The sequence below is a fragment of the Carcharodon carcharias genome, chromosome 11, assembly GCF_017639515.1.
Source record: "Carcharodon carcharias isolate sCarCar2 chromosome 11, sCarCar2.pri, whole genome shotgun sequence".
Taxonomy (NCBI): domain Eukaryota; kingdom Metazoa; phylum Chordata; class Chondrichthyes; order Lamniformes; family Lamnidae; genus Carcharodon; species Carcharodon carcharias.
In genome coordinates, this window is record NC_054477.1 from 72,264,149 (window position 1) to 72,289,496 (window position 25,348).

Consider the following 25,348-nt stretch of genomic DNA (forward strand, 5'->3'; position numbering starts at 1 on the left):
CACGAATATATGGGATCATGTGCCAAGCCATCCCACAGATTAGTCAAGCAATAGCATGACATAGGTATGATTCCTGTGAGTATGACTGTCAGCCAATATCCCAGACTCCTCCGTCACCATCACTGGTCATATCCTGTCTCACCAGGAGCACAGAACAACAGAGGTGACAGGATGGTGGTATGCAGTCAGGATGGAGTAGCCCTTGTCCTCAACACTGACTATAGAATAGACCCCATGAAGTCTCATGGCATCGGGTTAAACAAAGGCAAGGAAACCTCCTGTTGATTAGCACCTACCAACCTCCTTCGGCTGATGAATCAGGACTCCTCTATGTTTTTTCCATTCATTCTTTCATGAGACATGGGCGTCTCTGGCTAGGCCAGCATTTGTTGCCCATACGTAATTGCATTTGAACTGAGTGGCTTACTAGACCATTTCAAAGGACATTCAAGCGGCAACCACACTGTGGTGGGTCTGGAGTCACATGTAGGCCAGACCAGGTAAGGGCAGCAGAATACGTTCCCTAAAGAACATTAGTGAACTAGATGGGATTTTAACACAATCGATGATAATTTCATGGTCACCATTAGGAAGACTAGCTTTTGATTCCAGATTTTATTAATTGAATTCAAATTCCACCATCCGCCTGCAGCAAGTGGTGAGGGAACCAACAAGAAGGAGAAAACTACATGACTTTCTCCTCACCAATCTACCATGATGGAACTGGTAGGAGCGGCCACTGGATACTCCTTGTGGAGATGAAGTTGCATCTTCACTCTGAGGACAAGCTCCATCATGCTGTGTAGCACTATACCGCTGTGCTAAATGGGATAAATTTAGAACCGATCAAATGAGCTCAAAACTGAGCATCCATGAGACATTGGGGCCATCAACAGCAGCAGCATTGCAGCCAACTACAATCTTTAATCTCATGGCTCTGCATAATCCTCACTCTACCGTTACCCTCAAAACAGGGGATCAAGCCTGGTTCAGTGAAGAGTGCAGGAGAGCATGCCAGGAGTAACACCAGGCAAACCTAAAAATGAGATGCCAAGCTGGTGAACCACAACACAAGACTGCATGCATGTTAAACAGTGGAGGCAACACACAATAAACAGAGTGAGGCAATCCCACAACCAATGATGAGATCAAAGCTCTGAAGTCCTGCCACATCCAGCCCTGAATAGTTATGGACTATTAAACAACTAACTGAAGGAGGAGGCTCCAAAAACATACCCATCCTCAATGATGGCACAGCCAGCATATCAGTGTAAAATACAAGGCTGAAGCATTTGCAACCATCTCCAGCCTGAAGTTCTAAGAGGATAATCCACCTTGGCCCCCTCCTGAAGGCCCCAGTGTCACAGTTGCCAGTCTTGAGCCAATTCCATTTACTCCATGTGATATCAAAAAATAGCTGAATACACTGGGTACAGCGAAGGCGACAGGCCCTGACAACATCCCAGCTGTGCTACTGAAGAGTCCAGTTCTAATTGCATCCCTAGCCAAGCTGTTCCAGAACAGTTACAATATCAGCATCTAGAGACAATGTGGAAAATTGCCCAGCTATGTCCTTGTCCACAAAAAGCAGGATAAATCCAATCCAGTCAATGGACAAAAGAGCTGAACTCCAGAGGAGAGGTGAGAGTGGTTGCCCTTGACGTCAAGGCAGCATTTGACAGAGTGTGGCAGCAAAGAGTCCTAGAAAAATTGAAGTCAATGGGGAATAAGGAGGAAAGATCTCTAATGGTTGGAGTCATACCTAGCACAAAGCAAGATTGTTATGCTTGTTGGAGGCCCAGGATATCACTGCAGGAGTTCACCACGATAGTGTCCAAGGCCCAATCATCTTCAGCTGCTTCATCAGTGGTGTTGCCTTCATCATAAGGTGAGAAGTGGGATGTTTGTTGATGATTCCACAATGTTCAGTACCATTTGCAACTCCTCTGAACCTGAAGCAGTCTGTGCCCGCATGCCGCAAGACCTGATCAGCATTCAGGTTTGGGCAGGTGTGGTGAGTGGTAAGTCAGGCACACAAGTGCCAGGCAACAACCATCTCAAAGAAGAGCAAATCTAACTATCTCCCATTGACATTCAATGGCATTATCTTAGCTGAATCATCCACAACCATCATTATGGGGGCTTTCATTGACCAGAAAATTAACTGGTCCAGCCATACAGTTAGTGTGGCTACAAAGGCAGATCAGAGGCTAGGAATTATGTGGTGAGTAACTCACCTTCTGACTCCCCAAAGCCTGTCCACCATCCACTGGACACAAGGCAGGAGTGTGATGGAAAACTCTCCACTTGTCTGGTGGAGTGCAGCTTCAACAATCAAGAAATTCAACACCATCCAGGACAAAGCAACTCTATTGGTTGGAGCCCTGTTCAACATTTTAAATATTCACTTCCTCCACCACTGACGCACAGCAGCATGAATGTGTACCATCAACAAGATGCACTACAGCACTTGCCAAGGATCCTTCGATAACACCTTTCAAACCTGCAACCACTTCCATCTAGAAGAACAAGGGAAGCAGATGCATGGGAACACCATCGCCTGCAAGTTCCCCTCCAAGCCATACACCATCCTGACTTGGGAATATATCGCCTTTCATTCACTGTTTTTGGGTCAAATGTCCTGGAAATCCTTCCCCAACAGCACTGTGGATGCACCTACACCACACGGACTGTAGTGAATCAAGGTGGCTCACCACCACCTTTTCAAGGGCAGTTAGGGATGTGGAAATAATGCTGGTCTTATCAGTAATGTTCACACCCCAAAAATGAGTAGAAATAAATCTTTTGATACCTCATAAGTGTTAGTAATCAGAATACTTACATTTTCTTTCAAGAACTCAAATTATGATGAGGAAAGGCCTCTAATCTGCCTATGACTGGGTCTGTTTCTATGATTCCTTCTCTTTGTGTCTCTCATGTCTCTATCACAGTCTCACAGGTATCAGGAAGATGGGAGCTCTGTTAGTCTGATGTTTGGAAATGGAATTTTGTGGCTCATTTACCTTTTCTATCAACCAAACGCAGGTGATAACCAAGTGATATTTGAAGTAATTTGCTTTTAAAGTTCAACTGATTTATGTTTTTTTTAAGAAAAGAACACTAACTGAGATGAACAAAAACTCTTACACTGGGGCTCAGAAAAGTTTTTTTTAAACTCTCTTGTATTAATCTGTGAAGATTACTGTTAGCCCAAATTCTCTGATGACCAGGCCAGCAAAATCTGGACTTAAGTCTGTGCCGCACTTTGGGACCCTACGGAGGTGCTGGAAGTTTAAACTTCTGATAGGCTGATTTGCCCTGCCTGGGACCCTCCTCAAATGTCTCCAATGCTGAGCTCTGTCAGAGACTTGGGCCAGATACCAGATAATGTATACTTACTTTGGAAATGTTACGCTGGCTAATACCTGGTCTAACTCAGTGATTAGCCAGGGTAACTGAACTGAGCACTACAACTGACATTCCCCCCAAGTACCACCATCTCAAAACCAGAGCAGCCTACCACCCCCAACTATCTGACTAACCCCTGCCCCAACACGACTACCCCTCCCGACCTGACACAACTATTCTCCAACATGACCATCCTCTGACCTAACATAACTGCTCCTCAACCCGACTAACCTCCCTGACCTGACCTGACTGCACCACACCACCCCACCAACACCCACCCCCGCCCCCCCACCCCCCACCCCCGCACCCCCCCACTCTGAGCCAACTGGTCATCCAACTACCCACTCACCTGCCTACACTCATTCATCAAACCCTTGGGACCTTTAAAAGTGTGCCTGAATATGGCAGCCAATACCATGAAAAGGGGGGGCCTATCATCTCCTGCCTTCAACTCTCCTGCGCTCGCTGGGCTTCGCCTGGAGAGGCTGCATTGGCCCATTTCTGCTCCAGCCAGGACTGCAAGCCCCGGCTGAAAACGGGCAGTTCCATTGGGGCACAGAAAACTTCATGGGCACCGCTGAACGGAAGATCTGGCCCATTATTCTGCTGGCTCATTACAGTAGTAGGCCTCATTAAAGGACCTGGATGCTTCATGCCTCACTTTTTAAAAGAGAAGATTATATTTCCTCAATTGTTTTGAGTTCTTTTTAAATTTGAAAAATGAAGTGGATGTTTAGATTTTTAATGGTTATTTTACCACAGCAAGTCAATTCTCGTTTTCCCTTGGAACAGCTGGGGTGATGTGAGCAAACAAAGTAGGCTGAAACATCAAAATGTTTATGATCCATAAAAGATATGAATGGGATAGAATAGTCGAGGAAATGATAGAAAGCAATATAATTGCTGGAAGATGCGCTAAATGGACAATCAAGCCAAGAAATAGCAGTAAAAATAGAGTCATGAATAAGGACCCTGTACACAAAAACCAGAGGCCAGAAAATCACAGCACAAATACAGATGAGGAAGGCCATTCAGCTAATCTTGGTACATTCTTGCACAGAAACAATACAATCTCCTTTATATGATATCAATTTATTTCATAATTTCTGGCTTTTCACCTTCATTACTTTACGGTGTTATGAAATACATTGATCTGTGTACCCCGTGGAGATTATAACATTTAAGGTACAGCATGTTCAAAAGCTGTTACATTGGTTCCTGCCTAGTAACAAGGATGGGACCCTATGGGAGTGTGCTGATAGAGCACCTGAATCGGTTCAAGGGTCAGTCAATTTACGTCAGAGTTAGTCAAGAGCAGTTGAAAATGAAGATAGCTAGCTCCACACAGCTAAAGTGCTGTTGGTAGCTCTGAGGAGCTGACTTGGCACAGTCCAGGTAGAGAGACCTTGGGAGAAGCCCTGGAGAGTTGAAATTACACCAGTAGTTAAGAGCTGGAGTGCAGACTTGGGAATCCAGGAAATGCAGTCTCGGGAGATGAGATTGAAACCCTGGGAAGCGAGCAGTAGTTGAGGTAGTCCTAGTTGGAGTGGCTTTGAGGGAGTTCTGAGGTTAGATCTTTGATAATACAGAACTGGAATCCATTGTGAAGAAGACAAAGTTTAAAGAGATTGTGTAATTCACAGTGAATACTAACGTCCAGGTGGGTTCTTGAGAAATGCATTGGTTGCACCTGTCATTTAGCCTGTCATGTGGTGTGTTCATCCAGTTTCCCTATTAATTCACATGTACCTCATAGTTACCCTGAATGTTGGTGTAGAAGATGTATATTGTAAATTGTTTTATCTTTCTGAAATTGTTTAGTATTGTTTTTGTTTGTTCAAAACCCATGGAATCTTGTGGCTTTATTCCAAAAGCAGATGCCTTGAATCTCAACCTTTATCTACTTTAAACAAAACTTTAATGGACCCTAACTGGATTTCCTCCCTAGTCCTGAGGTCTGGCCAAAGATCGTAACAACCAACAAGTCCAAACTATTATCTGAGACATTTTGCGTGGAGAACATCTTGATATCAACCCAATATTTGGTCATTCACCGATTTGAACTTGTGTCTTATTTTCCCACTGGTTTAGTTTGAAATAATTTTGAGTTTACCTTTCAAAGTGCCTTTTAAGTCTACCTTTTTTGTATAAATTACTATTGTATGTTTCTATCACCTTTCCTTCCTTTCAAATCTGAAAAGTCCAAATTTCTCCTCACAACTCTTGTCATCTGATAGTAGCAATCAGCCTTGTAGCTGATCTCGGGAAACCTACACTGGTGAGGGGAATTATTATTACATAGTTGTCATGGCAATGCAGTTAAATTAATGATTTGCATTTGGTCACACTAAGCTGAAAATTCATCTTCCTGTTGCCATTCATGACTTGCCAACTTCATTGGAAATGGGAAGCACACAAATCTGGTGCTCCGATTTAATTACCATAATTGTAGTGTAGGCCGGAGCAGGTTCCTCATTGCTGGTTTCCTCTGTGTCACTGCTGAATGCTTCTGCGCCCAACAGGCACCGATCAGCGTTGTGCTGAGAGCAAGTTTTGCAGCCAGCCTGCTATTCTGAAAGGCAGGATGTCTGTCTTAAAGGGAAGCTGCACTGAAAAATGTTGCTGGAATTTAAACGTGGAGAATGGAACAACAAGACAGTGAGTGGGAGAGAGCGAGCAAGAAAGAGCGAGAGTGTTCATGGGTGACAAAGGAGTCACTGGAGGCATTCTTGCTGGAAGTGGACAGGAGGACCAACGTTTTGGTTCTGTGGGGGTCAGGAGTCCCCCAAAGACCACCTTAGAAGAGATGAGGTGCAGATGACGACGGAGGTTAGCTCCTGGAGTCTGTACCTGAGGACCTGGCAGCAGTGCCACAAGAGCTTTAAAGAACTCACACACACAGTCTAAGTCAGTGAATGCATATTCTCATAACATGTCCTACTCACTGCATCACCACCCTCTCATGCTGCTTAATGCCCCACATCCCTATCACTCACCCAGCAGCACTCCCTGGCACTCTGGATAAAGGCCTAACATCCAGAAACTCCATTTCAACATCACACACATTCCAAAGCTGCCAGCCTTACATACACCTCTTGCTGCAAGCACATATCTCCAGCCATTCATCGGTGGCAGGCACATCACCCTAACATAAAGCTAGATTACCACTGACATTCTGCCTTTCTCCTGCAGAACAAGGTGGCACACAAGAAAGCAGAGCAGAGCCAATGGGGTTCAAGGACATCTAAACATTTTGAGCCCCCATGGAGGAGATGGTTTTTAGCATCATGGTGCTGGCTGTGACGGTGTCTGTAGCACCTGATATTGCTGAGGACGTTAAGGATGGTGGCATTTTCCTGCCTTAAGCCTTGGCTCAACTCCCAGCTCATCCTTACCCTGCTATCTGGCATGATGAACAAACTGCAAATGGTATGACCATGGACTGCTTCCTACCCCAATCTTCCCCTTCTGAGTTCCTGCTTTGAGACACTCTAGAACTGCCACGTGCCCAGCCACAACGAGGAGAATGAAAGAGAGAGAGAGAGAGCACGCGCAACAGTGCAGCACTACTGAAGAGGCCCCATCACTTGATCTGACACTTTCAACCACCAGCTTAGATACTGGCACTGTACTTATCTTGGAGGCAAGTATAGAGCTGGCATCAGCCCAAGCTGACTCATCCAAACATGAATGGGCTGTAGCCAGGCCAGGGGGAAAGGATTTATGTGCCTGTTCACCGGAGAGTGAGGTAGCAGAACAGTGCTGCATGCACCCTGTGATGCTGGGTACATTGGCTGGCCTGGCAGCCTGCTGTCACTGTCAAGGAGCTTGGAGGAGTCCAGTTCCAAATTGGCAGAGGGAATGGCTCAGAACTTGCTCTTTTCACAGTGTCTGCTCCATCTTCCTGTTGTACTGCTAACCCAGAGGCACAGCCATTGCTACCCCCATACCAGATGCAGGTCTTTCTGAAGATAGGTCACCTACTTCTCCACCGTTCCTGTGAAGAGGCAGCAACGTGTCCTGCCAAATCCAGGAACACACTAGAATACCTCCAAAAACACTCGAGTACTTCCAGACAGTAGGAGATAGCTGTGTGCGCACATTTGGATAAAGCTCTGTCCCACAGGTGTTCCATAGGTGGAACCTTGTTAATTGTCTTAAGAGTCTGTACTCTATTTTAAGTGGTCTACACTCTCCTCATTTAATTCAACTCTTCCATTTTTCCACACCATCCAAAAGTTGCTGGTTCACCAAGCACATTTTAAATTCTATTGGACCATGCACTGTAGTTACACTCCATTCCATGTCAAATCCAAGTGTATGAGACTTCCCCTCCACAGTCCCACATTCCTCATCTCCAAGGGCAGGTTAGATTAGCATCCCCTTTATTTTTGGTGTGCGCTAGTGACTTCTTAAAGAGCATGGGCCTTTTAATTTTTTGTGTGGCCATGCACACACAGTAATTTAAAGTGACTGACTTGTGCACGGCCCGTATGGGGACTGTCAGGTTTCTGTGCTGTTCTGCTACCCCTCTCTCTCTTTCATTCTCCTCATTGTGGCTGGGTACGTGGCAGTTCTAGAGTGTCTCAAAGCAGGAACTCAGAAGGGGAAGATTGGGGTAGGAAGCAGTCCACAGTCATACCATTTGCAGTTTGTTCATCATGCCAGATAGCAGGGTGAGGGTGAGCTGGGAGTTGAACCAAGGCTTAAGGCAGGAAAATGCCACCATCCTTAACGTCCTCAGCAATATCAGGTGCTACAGACACCGTCACAGCCGGCACCATGATGCTAAAAACCATCTCCTCCATGGGGGCTCAAAATGTTTAGATGTCCTTGAACCCCGTTGGCTCTGCTCTGCTTTCTTGTGTGCCACCTTGTTCTGCAGGAGAAAGGCAGAATGTCAGTGGTAATCTAGCTTTATGTTAGGGTGATGTGCCTGCCATCGATGAATGACTGGAGATATGTGGATGCAGCAAGAGGTGTATGTAAGGCTGGCAGCGTCACTTAGAGGGATCATTGCAGGTTTCATCTCTGGAATTCTAGTAGAAATTTGGTGTTGCTGAAGACTTTGTCAGGTATAATAATGAGGTATTGTGTGGAGTTTACATCTATAATAGTAACAGGCTTCAAAAAGAACAGTGAGTAAATCTGTTCTTTCCAAACTTAGAAACCATTTAAAAAACATAAAATATTGCTGGTTTTAGCAAGGAATCAAAGAGTAATAAAACCACAACTGCAGTTAACAAGAAAGAAAAATAAAAAAACTCAGAACATTGAGTCCAACGTTAAGATGTGATGGCATAATTGGACAGCACTTACTGAATTATCCTGAGTGTGCTAAGAATTACACTAATAACTAATTTATGACTATCAGCCGGGCTTGCAATGTGACTCACTTGCTAGAAGCTACATTTTTTAATATCAAGGGCCATATCCTCTGCCAACAGAAAGAACACATTCAGTCATTGCACCTTTTTCAATTAAACAAAAGCATAGGGGGAATATCTGTTCCTTGGTGCATTCTCCATGGCAGTGCCCTGATCAGAGTCCACTTGCCAACCAATCAACACCCTTTTCTCATGCAGCATAAATTATTGCTCCCTTTGAAATTTGGCATTCTTGCATCTGTCCTGATGAGTGCAAGATGAAAAGCTTCAACAGCATGTCTCTTTTTAGAGCAATACTCAAAAATAAAAGAGGAAATTAAATTACGAAATATTAGTTAACACACTCTATGTAAAATTCAGCTTATACCTAGTATACAATGGTTTGAGTTATGGTAATATTAAATAACGCACTCTTGATGGATCATTTGGTAGATGCTTAGCTCAAAGTGCAGTTGGGCCACATGCTAGTAAGCTCCTGTACATAAGCCACAACGTTTGGTTATGTAGTGCACATATTTTCAGCTTTAAGGTACTGTTTTGATCCAAAAAGGTGTCCACATATTATTTTGGGCAAGACAATAGCACGGCTGCTGGGAGCGTGAGCTGGAAGTATGAAAAGTATGCAGATAAAAGTAGGCGTATGGGGGAGGCGTTGGCATAGTGGTATTGTCACTTAGACTAGTAATCCAGAGACCCGGGGTAATGCTCTGGGAACCTGGGTTTGAATACCGTCACAGCAGATGGTGGAATTTGAATTAAGTAAAAAAAATCTGGAATTAAAAATCTGGATGACCATGAAACCATTGTCAATTGTTGTAAAAACCCATCTGGCTCACTAATGTCCTTCAGAGGACGAAATCTGCTGCCCTTACCTGGTCTGGCCTACATATGGCTCCAGGCCCACATCAATGTGAATGATTCTTAAATACCCTCTGAAATGGCCTAGCAAGCCACTTAGTTGTATCAAACCAAAAAGTCTCAAAAAAGGAATGAAACTGGGTGGACCACCCGGCATCGAACAGGCACCAGAAATGACAATGGCAAACTCAGCCCTGTCGACTAACATCTCTGGGAGCTAGTGCCAAAATTCGGAGAGCTGTCTCACAGGCTAGTCAAGCAACAGCCTGACATAGTCATCCTCACGGAATCATATTTTACAGATAATGTCCCAGACACCACCATCATCATTCCTGGGAATGCACTGTCCCACCGTCAGGACAGACCCAGTACAGATGGCAGCACAGTGGTATACAGTTGGGAGGGAGTTGTCCTGGCAGTCCTCAACATCAACCCCTGACCCCATGAAGTCTCATGGCATCAGGTCAAACATGGACAAGGAAACCTCCTGCTGATTACCACGTACCGCCCTCCCTCAGCTGATGAATCACTCCTCCATGTTGAACGCCACTTGGAGGAAGCACTGAGGTTGGCAAAGGCACAGAATGTGCTCTGGGTGGCAGACTTCAATGTCCATCACCAAGAGTGGCTTGGTAGGACCACTACTGACCAAGCTGGCCAAGTCCTAATGGACACAGCTGCTAGACTGGGTCAGCGGCAGGTGGTGAGGGAACCAACAAGATGGAAAAACATACTTGACCTCATCCTCACCAACCTACCACAGATGCATCTGTCCATGACATTATCGGTAGAGGTGACCACCACAGTGTCATTGTGAAGACGACGTCCTGCCTTCACATTGAGGATGCCCTCCATCATGTTGTGTGGCACTACCACCAAGTTAAATCGGATATATTTTGAACAGGTCTAGCAACTTAAGACTTGGCATCCATAAGGCGCTGTGGGCCATCAGCAGCAGCAGAATTGTACTCAAACGTAATTTGTAACCTCATGGCCCAGCATATCCCCCAATCTACCATTACCATCAAGCCAGGCTGGAGCTGTATATGGAGCTATAACACAGGACTTGCATGCCAAACAGCATTAGCAGCAAGTGATAGATGGAGCTGAGCAATCCCATAACCAATCTAAGATCTGCAGTCCTGCTACATCCAGTCATGAATGGTGGTGACAATTAAACAACTCACTGGAAGAGGAGGCTCCACAAATATCCCCATTGTCGATGATGGGGGAGCCCAGCAAGGCAGTGCAAAAGATAAGGCTGAAGCATTTGCTACAATCTTCAGAAGAAGTGCTGAGTGGACGATCCATCTCCACCTCCTCCGGAGGTCCCCAACATCACAGATGCCAGTCATCAGCCAATTTGATTCACTCCACGCGATATCAAGAAATGGCTGAAGGCACTGGATACTGCAAATGCTATGGGCCCTGGCAATATTCCGGCAACAGTACTGAAGACTTGTGCTCCAGAACTTGCCTCGCCCCTAGCCAAGCTGTTCCAGTATAGCTACGACACTGGCATCTACCTGGCTATGTGGAAAATTGCCCCAATATGTCCTGTACACAAAAAGCAGGACAAATCCAATGTGGCCAATTACTGCCCTATCAGTCTACTCTCCATCATGAGTAAAGTAATGGAAGGGGTTATCAACAGTGCTATCAAGCAGTACTTGCTTAGCAGTAACCTGCTCACTGACGCCCAGTTTGGGTTCTACCAGGGCCACTCAGCTCCTAACCTCATTACAGCCTTGGTTCAAACATGGAGAAAAGAGCTGAACTCCCAAGGTGAGGTGAGAGTGACTGCCCTTGACATCAAGGCCACATTTAACCAAGTGTGGCATCAAGGAGCCCTAGCAAAACTGGAATCAATGGGAATCAGGGGGAAAACTTTACACTGGTTGGCATCATACCTAGCAGAAAAAAAGATGGTTGTGGTTGTTGGAGGTCAGTCATCTCAGCTCAGGACATCACTGCAGGAGGCCCTCAGGGTACTGTCCTCGGCTCAGCCACCTTCAGCTGCTTTATCAATGACCTTCCCCCCATCATAAGGTCAGAAATGGGGATGTTCGCTGATGATTGCACAATATTCAGCACCATTCGCGACTCCTCAGATACTGAAACAGTCTGTGTCCAAAACAAAAACAGAATTACCTGGAAAAACTCAGCAGGTCTGGCAGCATCGGCGGAAAAGAAAAGAGTTGAAGTTTCGCGTCCTCATGACCCTTCGACAGAACTTGTGTCCAAATGCAGCAAGACCTGGACAATATCCAGGTTTGGGCTGACAAGTGGCAAGTACCTGACAATGACCATCTCCAACGAGAGAATCTAACCATTGCCCCTTGACATTCAATGGTTTTACCATCACTGAATCCCCCACTATCAACATCCTGGGGGGTTACCATTGAGCAGACACTGAACTAGACTAGCCATATAAATACTGTGGCTACAAGAGCAGGTCTGAGGATACGAATCATGCAATGAGTAACTCACCTCCTGACTCCCCAAAGCCTGTACACTATCTACAAGTTAGGAGTGTGATGGAATACTCCCCACTTGCCTGGATGAGTGCAGCTCCCACAACACTCAAGAAGCTTGACACCATCCAGGACAAAGCAGCCCGCTTGATTGGTACCACATCCACAAACATTCACGCCCTCCACCACCGAACTACATTAGCAATAGTGCATATCATCTACAAGATGCACTGCAGAAATTACCAAGGATCCTTTGACAACATCTTCCAAACCCACGAGCACTGCCATCTAGAAGGACAAAAGCAGAGGTAGAAAGGAACACCACTATCTGGAAGTTCCCCTCCAAGTCACTCACCATTCTGACTTGGAAATATATCGCTGTTCCTTCACTGTGGCTGGGTCAAAATCCTGGAACTCCCTTCCTGACAGCACTGTAGCGGTTCAAGAAGGCATCTCACCACTGCCTTCTCAAGAGCAAATAGGGATGAGCAATAAATGGCTGGGCCAGCCAGTGAAGCCCACATCTTATGAATGAATAATTAAAAAATCAGCTGAGAAATAGGAGAAGGTAGAGAGGAGGAATATATAACAGCTCATTTCCAACCAGGCTGTCCACGACTGCCTCGTCCCACCTCAGTACCAATGAATGCAACCCCAACTCCCTATTGTACAACAGTTCCAGGCCTTACCCTCCCTCTGTTCCCAACCATTCACAGGGTCCTGTGAGCCACACTGTTGAAATAAAAGCCACCACAAAACAATCATTTTAAATCAATTTTATCAATCAAGCCATCCAACATTCCAAACAAAAGTCAACCAAACACCCTCAGTGCCTGTCATGCACCTTTGCCTGTTCTCCCATGTATTGCCACCCCAGTGGCTGCAGCACGGATGGTGGAAGGCTGCTGACATTCAGTGGAGGAGACTGCAGATGGCCTTGGAGGATGACCTCATGCAGGTCTGGCCTTAGAAGGTTTGGCTTGGGTCTGTACCACTTTGCCAAGGGTAGCATCAACCTGAGCTGGCTGATGGACAAGCAACAGCATGGAGCGACTGATGGAGTGACTGGTGGGAGGACAGATGCTGTTGTCCTGAGAAAAAACAGTAGATTTGTGTCCATGAAGCCACCGCCTTTCTGCAGGAGCAGGAGTGGGGCAGGGTTACCTCACTGATTCTCATGATATGTTGCAGGACAGATTGCTGTAATACTGAGACACTCTGGAAGCCCCTTTGTACACCGTAGCTGTGGTGTCAGCACTCTGAGCATTTGTGGCAGCAACCAGAGCTTGCATGACTTCAGTCTGAGTTTCTATTGCAGCTCTCAGACTTTGGGCAGCTTCTGCTCCCATTGCATTGGAAGCTGAGACATCAGACTCAGCATCATGTTCAGGGTTGCCAGTGTGCCATTGGAGTTAGCCACCACGTCCAAGATGGAAATGATGGACACAAAGCTCTGTGCACATCCATGTGCCAAGTTCCATGCTCCTTAACAGTGACAGCAGGCTTTCAGGCAGGCCAGCCGTTCACCAAGCATTTCATTGGGCATATCCATCAGCTTTTTCATGTAGGCCATCCCAAAGTCCTTTTCTGAGTCCCTGTGAACCAGTGATGATGTTTCTTCTTCGTCAATCCCTTCTCCCTCTTCCCGCTCTTGCTCCTGCATCACTGCCTGGCCAGGTTACAGTTTTCTTGATATCTGAAGGCAGAGTGGTGCAAGGATAGGATTGAGTGATGGGGTGTGGCAAATGGAGCAGTATGTGAGACTAGTGGTTCATTTGTAAGAATATGACTTTTGAAGCTGCATTCACTGACCTTGACCACTTGTGTGAGGTCATTGAAGTTCTTGCAGCATTGCATCCAAATCTTTGACGCTACATTGCTGACATTGAGAGGGATGGTTTCTTGCTTCTACTTGGCACCTCAGTCCCCTGTAGCCAGGTCAAGTCTCTTCTCCTGTCCACCTTCTGCAACAAGGCCTCCATCAGAAAAACTTGAAGCATGCTCTCTGCCCTGTTGTGCAATTTTTCAGTGTTCTTCCTGCTCGTCCAATCTTCCCCAGACATTTCCAATCAAAGTGCAGCTTGGTTTAAGTTGTACAGCTGAGCTTTAAGTGATGCTAACTCCCCATAATTTTGCATCCTATGCTTAGGCATGCTGCCTCTCAGCAGCGTGCTTAACGTTGACCAAACACTGCAAATCATGGTACAAAAACAGAACATGCTGGAAAAATCAGGTCTGAAGAAGGGTCTTAAGGATGCGAAACATCAATTCTGTTTCTCTCTCCACAGACGCTGTTAGACCTGCTGATTTTTCCAGCATTTTCTGTTTTTGTTTCAGATTTCCAACATCTGCAGTATTTTGCTTTTACTACAATCATGGTAATGAATAGGCAGCACAAAGTTGGTGTGCTACCTACATTGGAATGAATGGGCATCAGTTAATCATGCATCGTGATTTCCCACTCTTTTGCAGGCCTTATCGAAATTTGCTCTGCTTTGCGAAGTTAGCAGATCTCTTTAGAGGGACATTCGATCAGCTCCACTGGCTAAAATTAGCTTCCCATGCCTGATGAATTTCAGTACCCCCATGCTGGAAGATGCTTGTGTACAGACTTTGGGTGAAGACAACTTCAGAGTGTGAAGCATAGTTCATTAACATGAACAATTCATGAATATTCCCTGACTGGGTACACACATATTTTGCATAAACCATAGAGAAATAGTGATATCCTTTGCTTCTGCTTTGGTTGTGTCAGCATCACAGATTAATATCCATATTCTGCCAACAGTTATATGGATAGGGCTAGTTAAACCAGGCATGACCTGCTGAAATGGTAGTCCTGATAAAATATTTAGATGGAAATAACCTAAAGATGGGTAATGAAGACTCCAAGTGATGGTTCTATGACTATTTATTTTGGCAACTTGTTCCATTGTGGGAAGAAAGATTATTGGTACACTGTGTTGGAAACAAATCTTTTTGTAGTTTGTATGAACGTAAACCTCATTGCTGGAATGCATCATGCATCTGATTTTGTCACTGGCCCATTCTATATTTTATAGAACATGATCAGTCTACTTTTCTCCCTCCTTTGCTGTAGTGATTCCCATTCCAAAACTTTGATCAAGGATGTGAAACTGGGATATTTCCCATACTGGTTCATGCAGAATTGTGCAGCACATCTTTGGGTCACTTCCATCTTATTATTTTCCTTGCCATATAAGAATCCTGTGCACAGCTTGCACACTCCACGACTGGACGAACAAATGGTTGGTAAGCTACAGCTCTGATATTTTTTTGCAATACCAAAGATTCCTCCTCAGAAATCCAAGGACCCTGTTTGTTTTAGATGTTATCTGCTGAATGTGGAATCCCCATTGAAGATTGCTTTTGAGATGAACTCCTTTAGCCAGTATCACCACCATCAACACCCCTTCGACCTTTTGTTTATGACATCTTTTGCAATCTCTCCTTTGTCTCCACTTATCAATGGCCTTCTATCCAGCTTCACCTGTCCCACCCCTATTAACAGTATATATTTCACCATATTTCTACTTCTTTTTAGTTCTGAAGAAGAATCATACGGACTCGAAACATTAACTCTGTCTTTTTCTCCACAGATGCTGTCAGACCTGCTGAGTTTTTCCAACAATTTTTGGTTTTGCCCCAGGTATGGCTGTGCATCTACCTGTTGAAACGTTGTTTACAGAACGTAAAGCTATCTGTTGGTGCTTCATTTTTGTTGGTGATGTACATGACATAGCATTTTTTGGCATTGATTGCCAAATAAGCTGTGGGACTGTAAATCATGAAAGAGTTAGCACATTCAGAGGGAGGGAGAAATCCGAAAGGATTGAAGGATTAAAACCAAAATGAAAGGAATAGACACTCCACCTTATATAGCTGTTGCTCTATAAACCTGTGGGTAATAATAGCAACTTTTCCTTTTTGAAATAGTATAATTGAAACAAAGTTTTTCTCTTCTGTGACACCTAATGATAACATTTCAAAAATATAACTTTGACTTGCAGGCCATTGTGTAGTGGGGGAAAAAATTACATTGTATCGCCTTTAAATAAACTTCAGTGCTTAAAAAAGTGTACAACGCCTCCCACACTAGGGGAAATGCTTGCAAAAGCCATAAATCCAAATTCAGTACTGGGGGAAAAATGTTAACAAAAGCAAAATTAACTGAAATTGCCTCATTTTCACAGAAAAGGAAAAGTTCCATGCTCTTAATGGTTGTACTAGTCTACAAACAAAGAATTAAAATGGATCAGCAGTCTTATACCCCCAGAGATGAGTGTGGAAATGCAGTGAAAAGTGTGCAAACCTCAATGGCACTAATGTTGTGACCCAGTCTTCAGTGGGATGTAAACAAATACACAGACTGATTAATAGGCTGTCACTTTATTTGTTAATTTGTGAATTATTTATATTTATAACTGTTTAATAATTCAGAATTGATGACTTTATAAATTATAGTTCAAAGCAAAATAAGAGGCAATGAGACTTAAAGTATCCTTGTGCTTGGTGCACCTTTTCTGCATGGTTTCTGATTGATGCTTCTCAGTATTGAGAATCACAATCCAATACTATAACAAGGATCGGATGTTATATTTCAAACTATACTAATAAGATTCAGCAATGATAACAACAGCATGATAATTAATTCAGGACATTACATGTGTGTGGCATTTTAGAATGTCTTTTCCTAACTGATGTTAAGAATTGTACTTTTATGCATTCCATTATTGAAATGATTCAGGCCCGAAGGTAATTTGTTTTCTTACTGTGCTAATTGTTTAAAGTAATTGGGTAATTCAATGCTGTTTGAGATTACCTTACATTAAAGAACATTCCAGAATTCAAATACAGGAGAAAAAAATCAATCACTCCAGCAGTTATTAAACCCACCACATCTACATTTAAATTCCCTACACAGGTACCTATTGTTTAGATGCAATAAATACTGCACAGAACATATAAACTTTATTTATTTGAACTTTAATGTTGGTTTCTCATTATCTTTTAAAGACCTTATGTTATCTACTCTTTTACCTGTATTAAATTGAAATTTGTTACTCAGTAGAAGTCAGACGGGTGAATTTTAATCCAAAACAAAAACAGAATTACCTGGAAAAACTCAGCAGGTCTGGCAGCATCAGCGGAGAAGAAAAAAAGTTGACGTTTCAAGTCCTCATGACTCTTCAACAGAACCTGAGTTCTGTTGAAGGGTCATGAGGACTCGAAACGTCAACATTTTTCTTCTCCGCCGATGCTGCCAGACCTGTTGAGTTTTTCTAGGTAATTCTGTTTTTGTTTTGGATTTCCAGCATCCGCAGTTTTTTGTTTTTATCTCTGGGTGAATTTAAATGTCTGGTGATGTGGTTCAGTGCTGTTCCAGTTCTGCTTCATTAATTACTTCAGATACAATTCTTCCCAGACATGAAACCTAACAAGTTTGATCAGAAATGTAAAGTGTGCACTATCACTACCATATTTCTCATTGAACTCATCTATTATATATTTTGAATGATTCACATTTTTTGAAGAAAAAAACTATTGTATAAAAGCATATACTCTTGTCCATTACTCACACTACAGTATAAGGTAAACATGGAAAAATATAGCCTGAGGCAAACTCTGCACCTGGTGAAAGCCTACTGGAGCAGTGTGAAATTTTAGAGGCAATCTACCCTTTGACCTTGCTAAATTTGAGTTCTGTTATTCTGCTGTAGGGAAAAGACAATCATTATGCTTTGAGGATTTAATGACCTTTATGCTAATCATTCATACTGAGATGTGAACCTTTTCTAATTATTTGTTGTGAAGTGGGCAAAATATATTTATTTAAGAGTAAGATTAATAGCTCAAATATACAAAATTATTTCTCATTAGTCTCATTCAAAAATAATTACCAAAACGACAAAAATACATTTTCAGCAGTGCAGCATAAAGCTATTAGTGATTGTGGTCTTTTATTAGTGAAACCTCCAGTAATGAGTTACTACACTGGTCAACTGCCTTTTTTCTTCATTCCTAACCTAAGCAAAGCAAATCTAATCATAAAATTCCAACATAGAAAGTACATTCCATCCAGTCTCATTTTGTGGAATTTCTAGTCCAGGCACTGCCTTAACCATTTAATCTTGATACAAGTCCATCATCTGCCTCAATTATAATGCCACTCAGTGCATTGAATGCACTCAATCTATTATCCCCATTCACAGATCTCAGTTTAATGCATGTTAAAAAGACTAATGTTTCATTCATAAATGTTTTCTTGTAATGGATCATTTTGCTATTTTTTTCCCAAACATAGGAAGTTTTGACTATATTACATTCAAAGTTTTTTTACAGAATGAGTGAATAAATCAAAATATTCTAAATTGGTCATGTTGTTATAAATCCTGATCTAATTACAACTATTGGCAAACTAAATAAGCTTTAGCCAGGACTCAAAAGGACTGGATTGGTGGTAAAACAACGTGAGCTGGAGCTGTGAAACAATAAGTACACATCCTGCCTTTACTGTCCGTTTCATTGAAAGCATTGGAAACTTGTACTGCTCTGAAACAGGGAAACTTGTAATGTGGTAAATCACAAATTGTCACTATCAGCAGTTTTATTGTAGCTATATTACACTAATATAAGCAAGGAAATTGTTCACCCTAACACACAGCAAGCTCATATATTTAAAGTATTTATTACACTTTCATAAAATTAAATAATGACTGGTCATTATCATGAAGTAAAAATTAAAAATCCTGTTGCTTCACAGCTATAACACTTTCTACCAACCCCCCTTCCCCAGAGAAAACTTAAAAAATGGACCATATTAGCAAAGAACTGCATGCTACATGTCTCTGGCACTCCACACCTGGAGCCACTACTAGATTGGACTTTAAATTCCATTCGCCAGTTCATAATATGTATTGTTCCAACATAGAGCTAAAAGGTCACTATTATACATAAGGAAAATTAAGCCGATGTTCTTGGTTGCCTTACAGTTCTTCTAGTTCAACTACTCCAATAAATGAACATGTACAACAAGCCAAAGGGGCTTTTTATTGCAAATTTAATTCATTTCTCTAGACAACTGTGAAATTTGCCATTGACATTAGCCATTACCCCAAGGCGAACTAAAAGATGATCTCAGTTAATAAATGATCCTTAACAAGGAACACTTCTATCTACTGTGATAATGGCACAGGCACATTTTATTAATGCAGGCTAGCTTCCTGCCAGAATCATAGGATTCTCAACTATTTGGTGTCTGCTTGTTTCCTGTTCCCACTCGTGATATTAATAATTATGCAGTGGGATAATTAGCAACACAAAGAGTCATTCCTACCAGCTTGCAGCTAGATTTTTGTTTAGCATGTTAACCTTCTGGGAGCAGAAATGACAAGCTCAATGAAATAACCAACACAGGTTGAACTTGCAGTGTCCAAAAAGGTTAACTATCCGTGGCATCTCTTGCCTTAAATAACAAAATCAGACATATAGAAATGTTACAATTGCATTTCTATAGATAAAATTTGACAACTTAGTTTAATAATTTAGATTTGAATCATAAAATGTCAATAATATTTACATTCCTCCAGTTGATTTCTAATTGTTCAAAATTATTTTTTTAAGTATTGGCATAAACTGACAATCAATTATCTAAATATATGGGGTTCTTTTACATTTCAAGTATGGTCCACAATAAAGGGAAAAAAAACATAAAAGTTACAAGCAAATAGTGAGATCATATGCTGGTACACCCACTTCTTAACAAAAAGACATAAAACCTAAAAGCGAAGCAGAGATACTTAATATGCATGCTTCCTTTTCTCCCTATTCATAGTTTCAACTTCTTAAAGTAACAGAGCAGAAAATAAAGGAGACAGCTGTTTCATTTTATTGAGAATGTGAGCACTATGCTCTGGCCACATGAACTGCATCTCAATAATTGTCACCATTTCCCCAAACACTAAAAGGAGCACCATGCATTTATCTTCAGGGGAATTATCTAAACTGGTTTCATATCTATCTTATTTTTTTAAGAGAAATGTATTTCAAATTTCATGCACATTTCCATTAAAACGCTTGCAATTTCTAGGATACTCATAAAATTCATGAGACGATTAGTGTGATAAGGAAAACATTTGAAGGCATGCAGAAAAAGACTAACAACTTGAAATCTGTTATTTTTTTGTTTAAATAACCTAAACTGTGCAAGTATCTTCCTTCACCCTCAATGTCTCTTTTCACAGCAGTGGCTTTTGGCTGCAGTGCCAGCTGTATGAAATACCTTCTGCAAATTTTTATCACAATAACACTGAAAAAATAAAAAAATATATATATAGAAATTCGTTTAAGTGTTATACAATATTGAAAACAGTTGCACTGACCGGCAGGACGTACTCTAACCCATTCCTTTTAGCCACGTCTCTGGCTACGTCCTCTCCCTCGTCTATCTCAATGGTGTAGTAGTTGAGGGGACCAGCAGTCTCCTCCCCTCTAGTGGTTAGCAACGTACTTTGCAAGTAGCAGAGGGAAAAACATAAGACGGCGGGTTTTCCAAAGGCCATGAATGTAAATCTGAAAATGGGAAGAGAATCAGAGAACGCTTATCACGAGTCATACATGAAAATCTTGCCCGAACTGACATTGATGACAGAAATTTAATCAACACCACACTGCACTGCACTGCATTTAGATGTTATGAATTACGTTAACAACTTGCCTCAACCTGTCTGTGCCAATATTGTTAAAGGTTGCATTTACAATAACCAGGTTTTTGCTGGCGGAATATTTCGGAAACCAACACATCACAAAGTAGATACTTTGAGAATACAACTCCACACGATCAAATTCCATTTTATCAAACTACGAGTGTAAAGGTTTGGAAAAGAAACTCGAAATGAAACCTTGAGTCCTGGTTTGAAGCGAATCTATGTTTAACGCCGCTTTCAAAAATGTGTTTATTCACATTTTTATTACCGGAGATGCACCTGGAAACTTGGTGGGGCAGGCGGGGGCACATCATCTCTGCAGGATAAAGGGTAATTTCTCGGCTATTTTAACCAATTATGTCTATTTTTATAAATCCAGGTAACTGTATGTTAACATGCATATATACCTGCTGCTCACTGTTTTTAATTTTCCATTTTCCCGACAAATTTACAACAGGTTTGAATAAATGCAAGTCTCTTTTAAACAAGCTGATGATTTATTAAAACCTAACGATTCCCAAATAATCCTCAGTTAGAAAATATGAATCATACTCCCAAGACTCACAGAGCTCTGGGCTGGCATTTTCCGTGTCCACTGGCGTCGGGCATGTTTGGTGGCATGAGCGGACAATATGGCATGATCGGTTTCACGATGGCATGAAACCAGTTTGCGATTGTCTGCTCCACCCACCAATGGGCCGCGTTCTCCGCCATCAGATGCCTGGAACCTCATTGTAATACATCTGCATTATCATTATTAGGCCAGCCTGTTGGAATCGCCTCCCCCCACTCCACTGGATCGTCTGCCCATGTTGGAGGGAAAACATGTTGATGTGTTTCACAACGGTACATAGCGACGTGCACTTGGCAGGCTGCACTTCGCTTAGGACTTCAAGGTTTGTTTGCCTACCTTGCTTCAGTCAGCACTCACAGTCATCACTGCCAGCCTTCACAGACAGCACCACATCACTTTTAGGGGGCCTTGCAGGTAGCTCTCCACCTACCAGATCAGCCATATGCAGGTGGCTTTTCAATGGCTGCAGGGCTAGGGCTTGTTTGGGGAAGGGGGAGAAGTGGCCTCAGTCAAGAGAAGAGGCTCCAGGATGAGGGCTGTACTGGGGAAGGAGGGTAACCCAGGGTATGTGTGGGGGCACATGTTGATCTGTGCAAGTGGCCTCAAGATGGTGAGGGCTGAGAAGGCAATCTCCAGAGGAGATGAGGCCAGATAGAGATGGGAAGGTGTGTGTGAGAGAATGGATGATGTCCCTTGGGCTGGCAGTGAGTGAGAAGCCAGTGAAAGTGTGATGGGCTTGAGTGTGAGAGTTTAGGGTGATGAGATGATTGCCTTACCCTAGCTGCGCAGATGGAATCATTCATCCTCTATGTGCATTGGATGGCCAACTTCTTCTGTGCAGCATTGGCATTGACCACCGCTGTTCTCACCTACTAAGTTGAAGTGGTAATCTTGCTGCCTCTCCTACGGCCAGAGCAGGGGTAGAAAACTTCACAGAGGGCCTCCACGGCATTCAAAGGGCACTCAAGGTTTTCAGCCTTTTTGCCTTTCGGGGCCATCATGCTGTAGTTCTGGGCTGGAAGCACTAAACACGGCTGTACTTTAAATGTGGTGCCTGGCTTGATGAAGCAGCGAGGTGACAGCGTGGCAGGCAAACCGGATCCCACCCGCCATGGAAATGACATGTTTCCTGAGAATGCATAAATCATGTGGCGGGTTTGGGATGATACAGTGTGAAAACCTGCCTTCATGGACAGTGGGTAAAACATCGCCCACTACCACACTTAGTGCAAATCCAGGACAATTCTGCCCCTGATTTAATGCCTTACTGTCTAATTCCGTTTTAAGAAATACAGAGTTATACACAAGTTAGGAGCAGGAGGCTACTCGACCCTTCGTGCCTGCTCCGCCATTCAATATGAAGTTGACCGATCTGACTGTAACCTCAACCCCACATTCCCACCTATCCCCAATAACCTTTCATCCCCTTGCTTATCAAGGTTCTATCTACCTTAGCCTTAAAATTATTCAGACACTGCTTCCATTGTCTTTTGAGGAAAACAGTTCTAAAGACTCATGACCTTCTGAGAGAAAAAAATTCTCCTCACATTTCTGTCTTAAATGGGCGACCCCTTATTTTTAAACAGTGACCCCTAGTTCTAGATCTTCCCATAAAGGGAAACATCCTCTCCACATCCACCCTATCAAGACCCTCAGGATTAGTTGAGTTCATTGGCTCATACATTTAGCCAGTGACTGGACATGCTGTACAGAATGGGGAGATCCCAGGGTAATCCATTGATCTCTGTTGAAGAAGAGGAGGAACATAACAATTGGCCTTAATGCCTCAGAGTTTGGTTGGGGAAATTGCTTAGGGTTTTTCATTGTTATCCAATGATGGAAGTGCACATAGATAGATATTAGGAGAGGGATTTTGGCAGGACTTCTCCCATATTCCCTGTATTCCTTCAGCGAAAGAGCAGTGGAAAACAAGGGTAGCTGTGATGAAATCTAGGCTTTGGCAGGAAGAATAAAAGGTCAGACTGTTATTTAAGCAGAGAATGGCTGCAGAATTCTGAGGTGTAGAGGGATCTAGGTATTCTAGTGCATCAGTCACAAAAAGTTAGTATGCAGGTACAGCAAGTAATTAAGAAGGCTTGGAATGCTATCCTTAATTACAGGAGGAACTGAACATAAAAGCAAGGACGTTATGGTCAGTTATACAGGGCATTGGTGAGACCACATCTCCAATAGTATGTGCAGTTTTTGGTCTCCTTATCTAAGGAACGATGTAAATGCATTGGAGGCAGTTCAAAGGAGTTTACTAGATTGATACCTGGAGTGAGCGGGTTGTCTAATGAGGAAAGGTTAGACAGGCTGGCTTGTTTCCACTGGAGTTTAGAAGAGCGAGGGGTAACTTGATTGAAGTATATAAGATCCTGAACGGTACTGACAAGGTGGATGTGGAAAGGACGTTTCCTCTTGTGGGTCAGTTCAGAATTAGGGGGCATTGTTTTAAAATTAGGGGTTGCCCTTTTAGGACAGAGATGAGGAGAATTTTTTTCCACTCAGAGGGTTGTGCGACTTTGGAACTCTCTGCCTCCGAAGGCAGTGGAGGAGAGGTCATTAAATATTTTTAAGGCAGAGGTAGATAGAGCCTTGTTAGGGAATCAAAAGTTATTGGGGGTAAATGGGAATGTGGAATTCAAAACACCTATCAGCCAGGATCTTATTGAATAATGGAGTTGGCTCGGCATACCAAGTGGCCTATTTCTGCTCCTATTTCATATGTATAGCCAATGGCTGTGATGGTGACTGTGTCCATAAACTTCTTTATTTTGGGTTCTTTCCAGGCTTGAACAGGTGACATTTCCAACATTTTGAAGTTTGCTAGTACTGTTATATAAGAGAGATGACTGATGCATGGTACGCAAAGAGAAGGGAGTGCATTGCCTTTAGCGAAGCAGGGGAGTGTATGCAAGGCTTTGCCAGGACAGCAGACGTTGCCATGGTGCAGGGTGCCATTGACTGCCAACATGTTGCTTTGTGGACACCGTATCTAAATTCAGAGTTTTACACAACTGCAAAGGGTTCCATTTCCTGAATGTCCAACTGATTTGCGGCCAAACTCAGTACATCATGCAGAGCAATGCTCGATGATCTTGAGGGGATTTGGTAGAGGGGATACTTTAAGGATTTTTCCATTTGTGGAAGAGACTAGAACCAGGGGACATAGTTTAAGAATAAGAGGTCTACTTTTTAAGACAAAGATGAAGAGGAATAAAGGAAGCAGTCATGATGCCTTTATTCTGTGTCAGTTCGCTGTACCATCAGCATCTGAACCACCAAGAAGGTCCCAGAGGGTGACTATAGGATAACAACAGCTACATGCTGACAACCTGGCTTATGATTTTGGTGCTCAACGCAAACACAAGTGGGCAGCATCTCCATATATGGGGAGGCAATAGAATAGTGGTATTATTGCTGGTCTAGTAATCCAGAGACCCAGGGGGATGCTCTGGGGACCCAGGTTCAAATCCCACCATGGCAGATAGTGGAATTTGATGATCATGAAACCACTTGCTGTAAACCAGTTGTTTCAAAATCTCATCTGGTTCACTAATGCCCTTTAGGGAAGGAAATTGGTCTGGCCTAATGTGACTCCATACCCACAACAATGTGGTTGACTCTTAAATGCCCTCTGAACAAGGGCAATTAGGGAAGGATAATAAAGGCTGGCCAGGGCAGCAACACCCATATTTCATGAATGAATAAAAAAAATGGTGCCCTCAAGCAGCTCCTTAGCAGCTTGGACCACTCTGGAAGACCACTGTGTACTCTCCAGACTAAGTCAGATTCATCATGATCTTCTGATTCATCATGATCCTGACAATCTCACCATTATGATCCTTGCCATCAGATGTGCAGTGAGCAGAAGAGGAAGGGTGGAGGAAACCCATACATCCCCTTTCTGGTCAGGTT

At 43.1% G+C, this 25,348-nt stretch overlaps 1 protein-coding gene across 3 annotated transcripts in view; it reads right to left on the reverse strand.

The window, feature by feature from the left end:
* Positions 1–25,348, reverse strand: part of LOC121284474 (PC3-like endoprotease variant B) — an 893,918-nt gene that overhangs the window by 730,513 nt on the left and 138,057 nt on the right. For all 3 annotated transcript variants that reach the window (XM_041199978.1, XM_041199979.1, XM_041199980.1), the window contains exon 2: positions 20,530–20,719. In XM_041199978.1, coding sequence (XP_041055912.1) covers positions 20,530–20,719 — 190 coding nt within the window. The remainder of the gene's footprint in view (positions 1–20,529; positions 20,720–25,348) is intronic.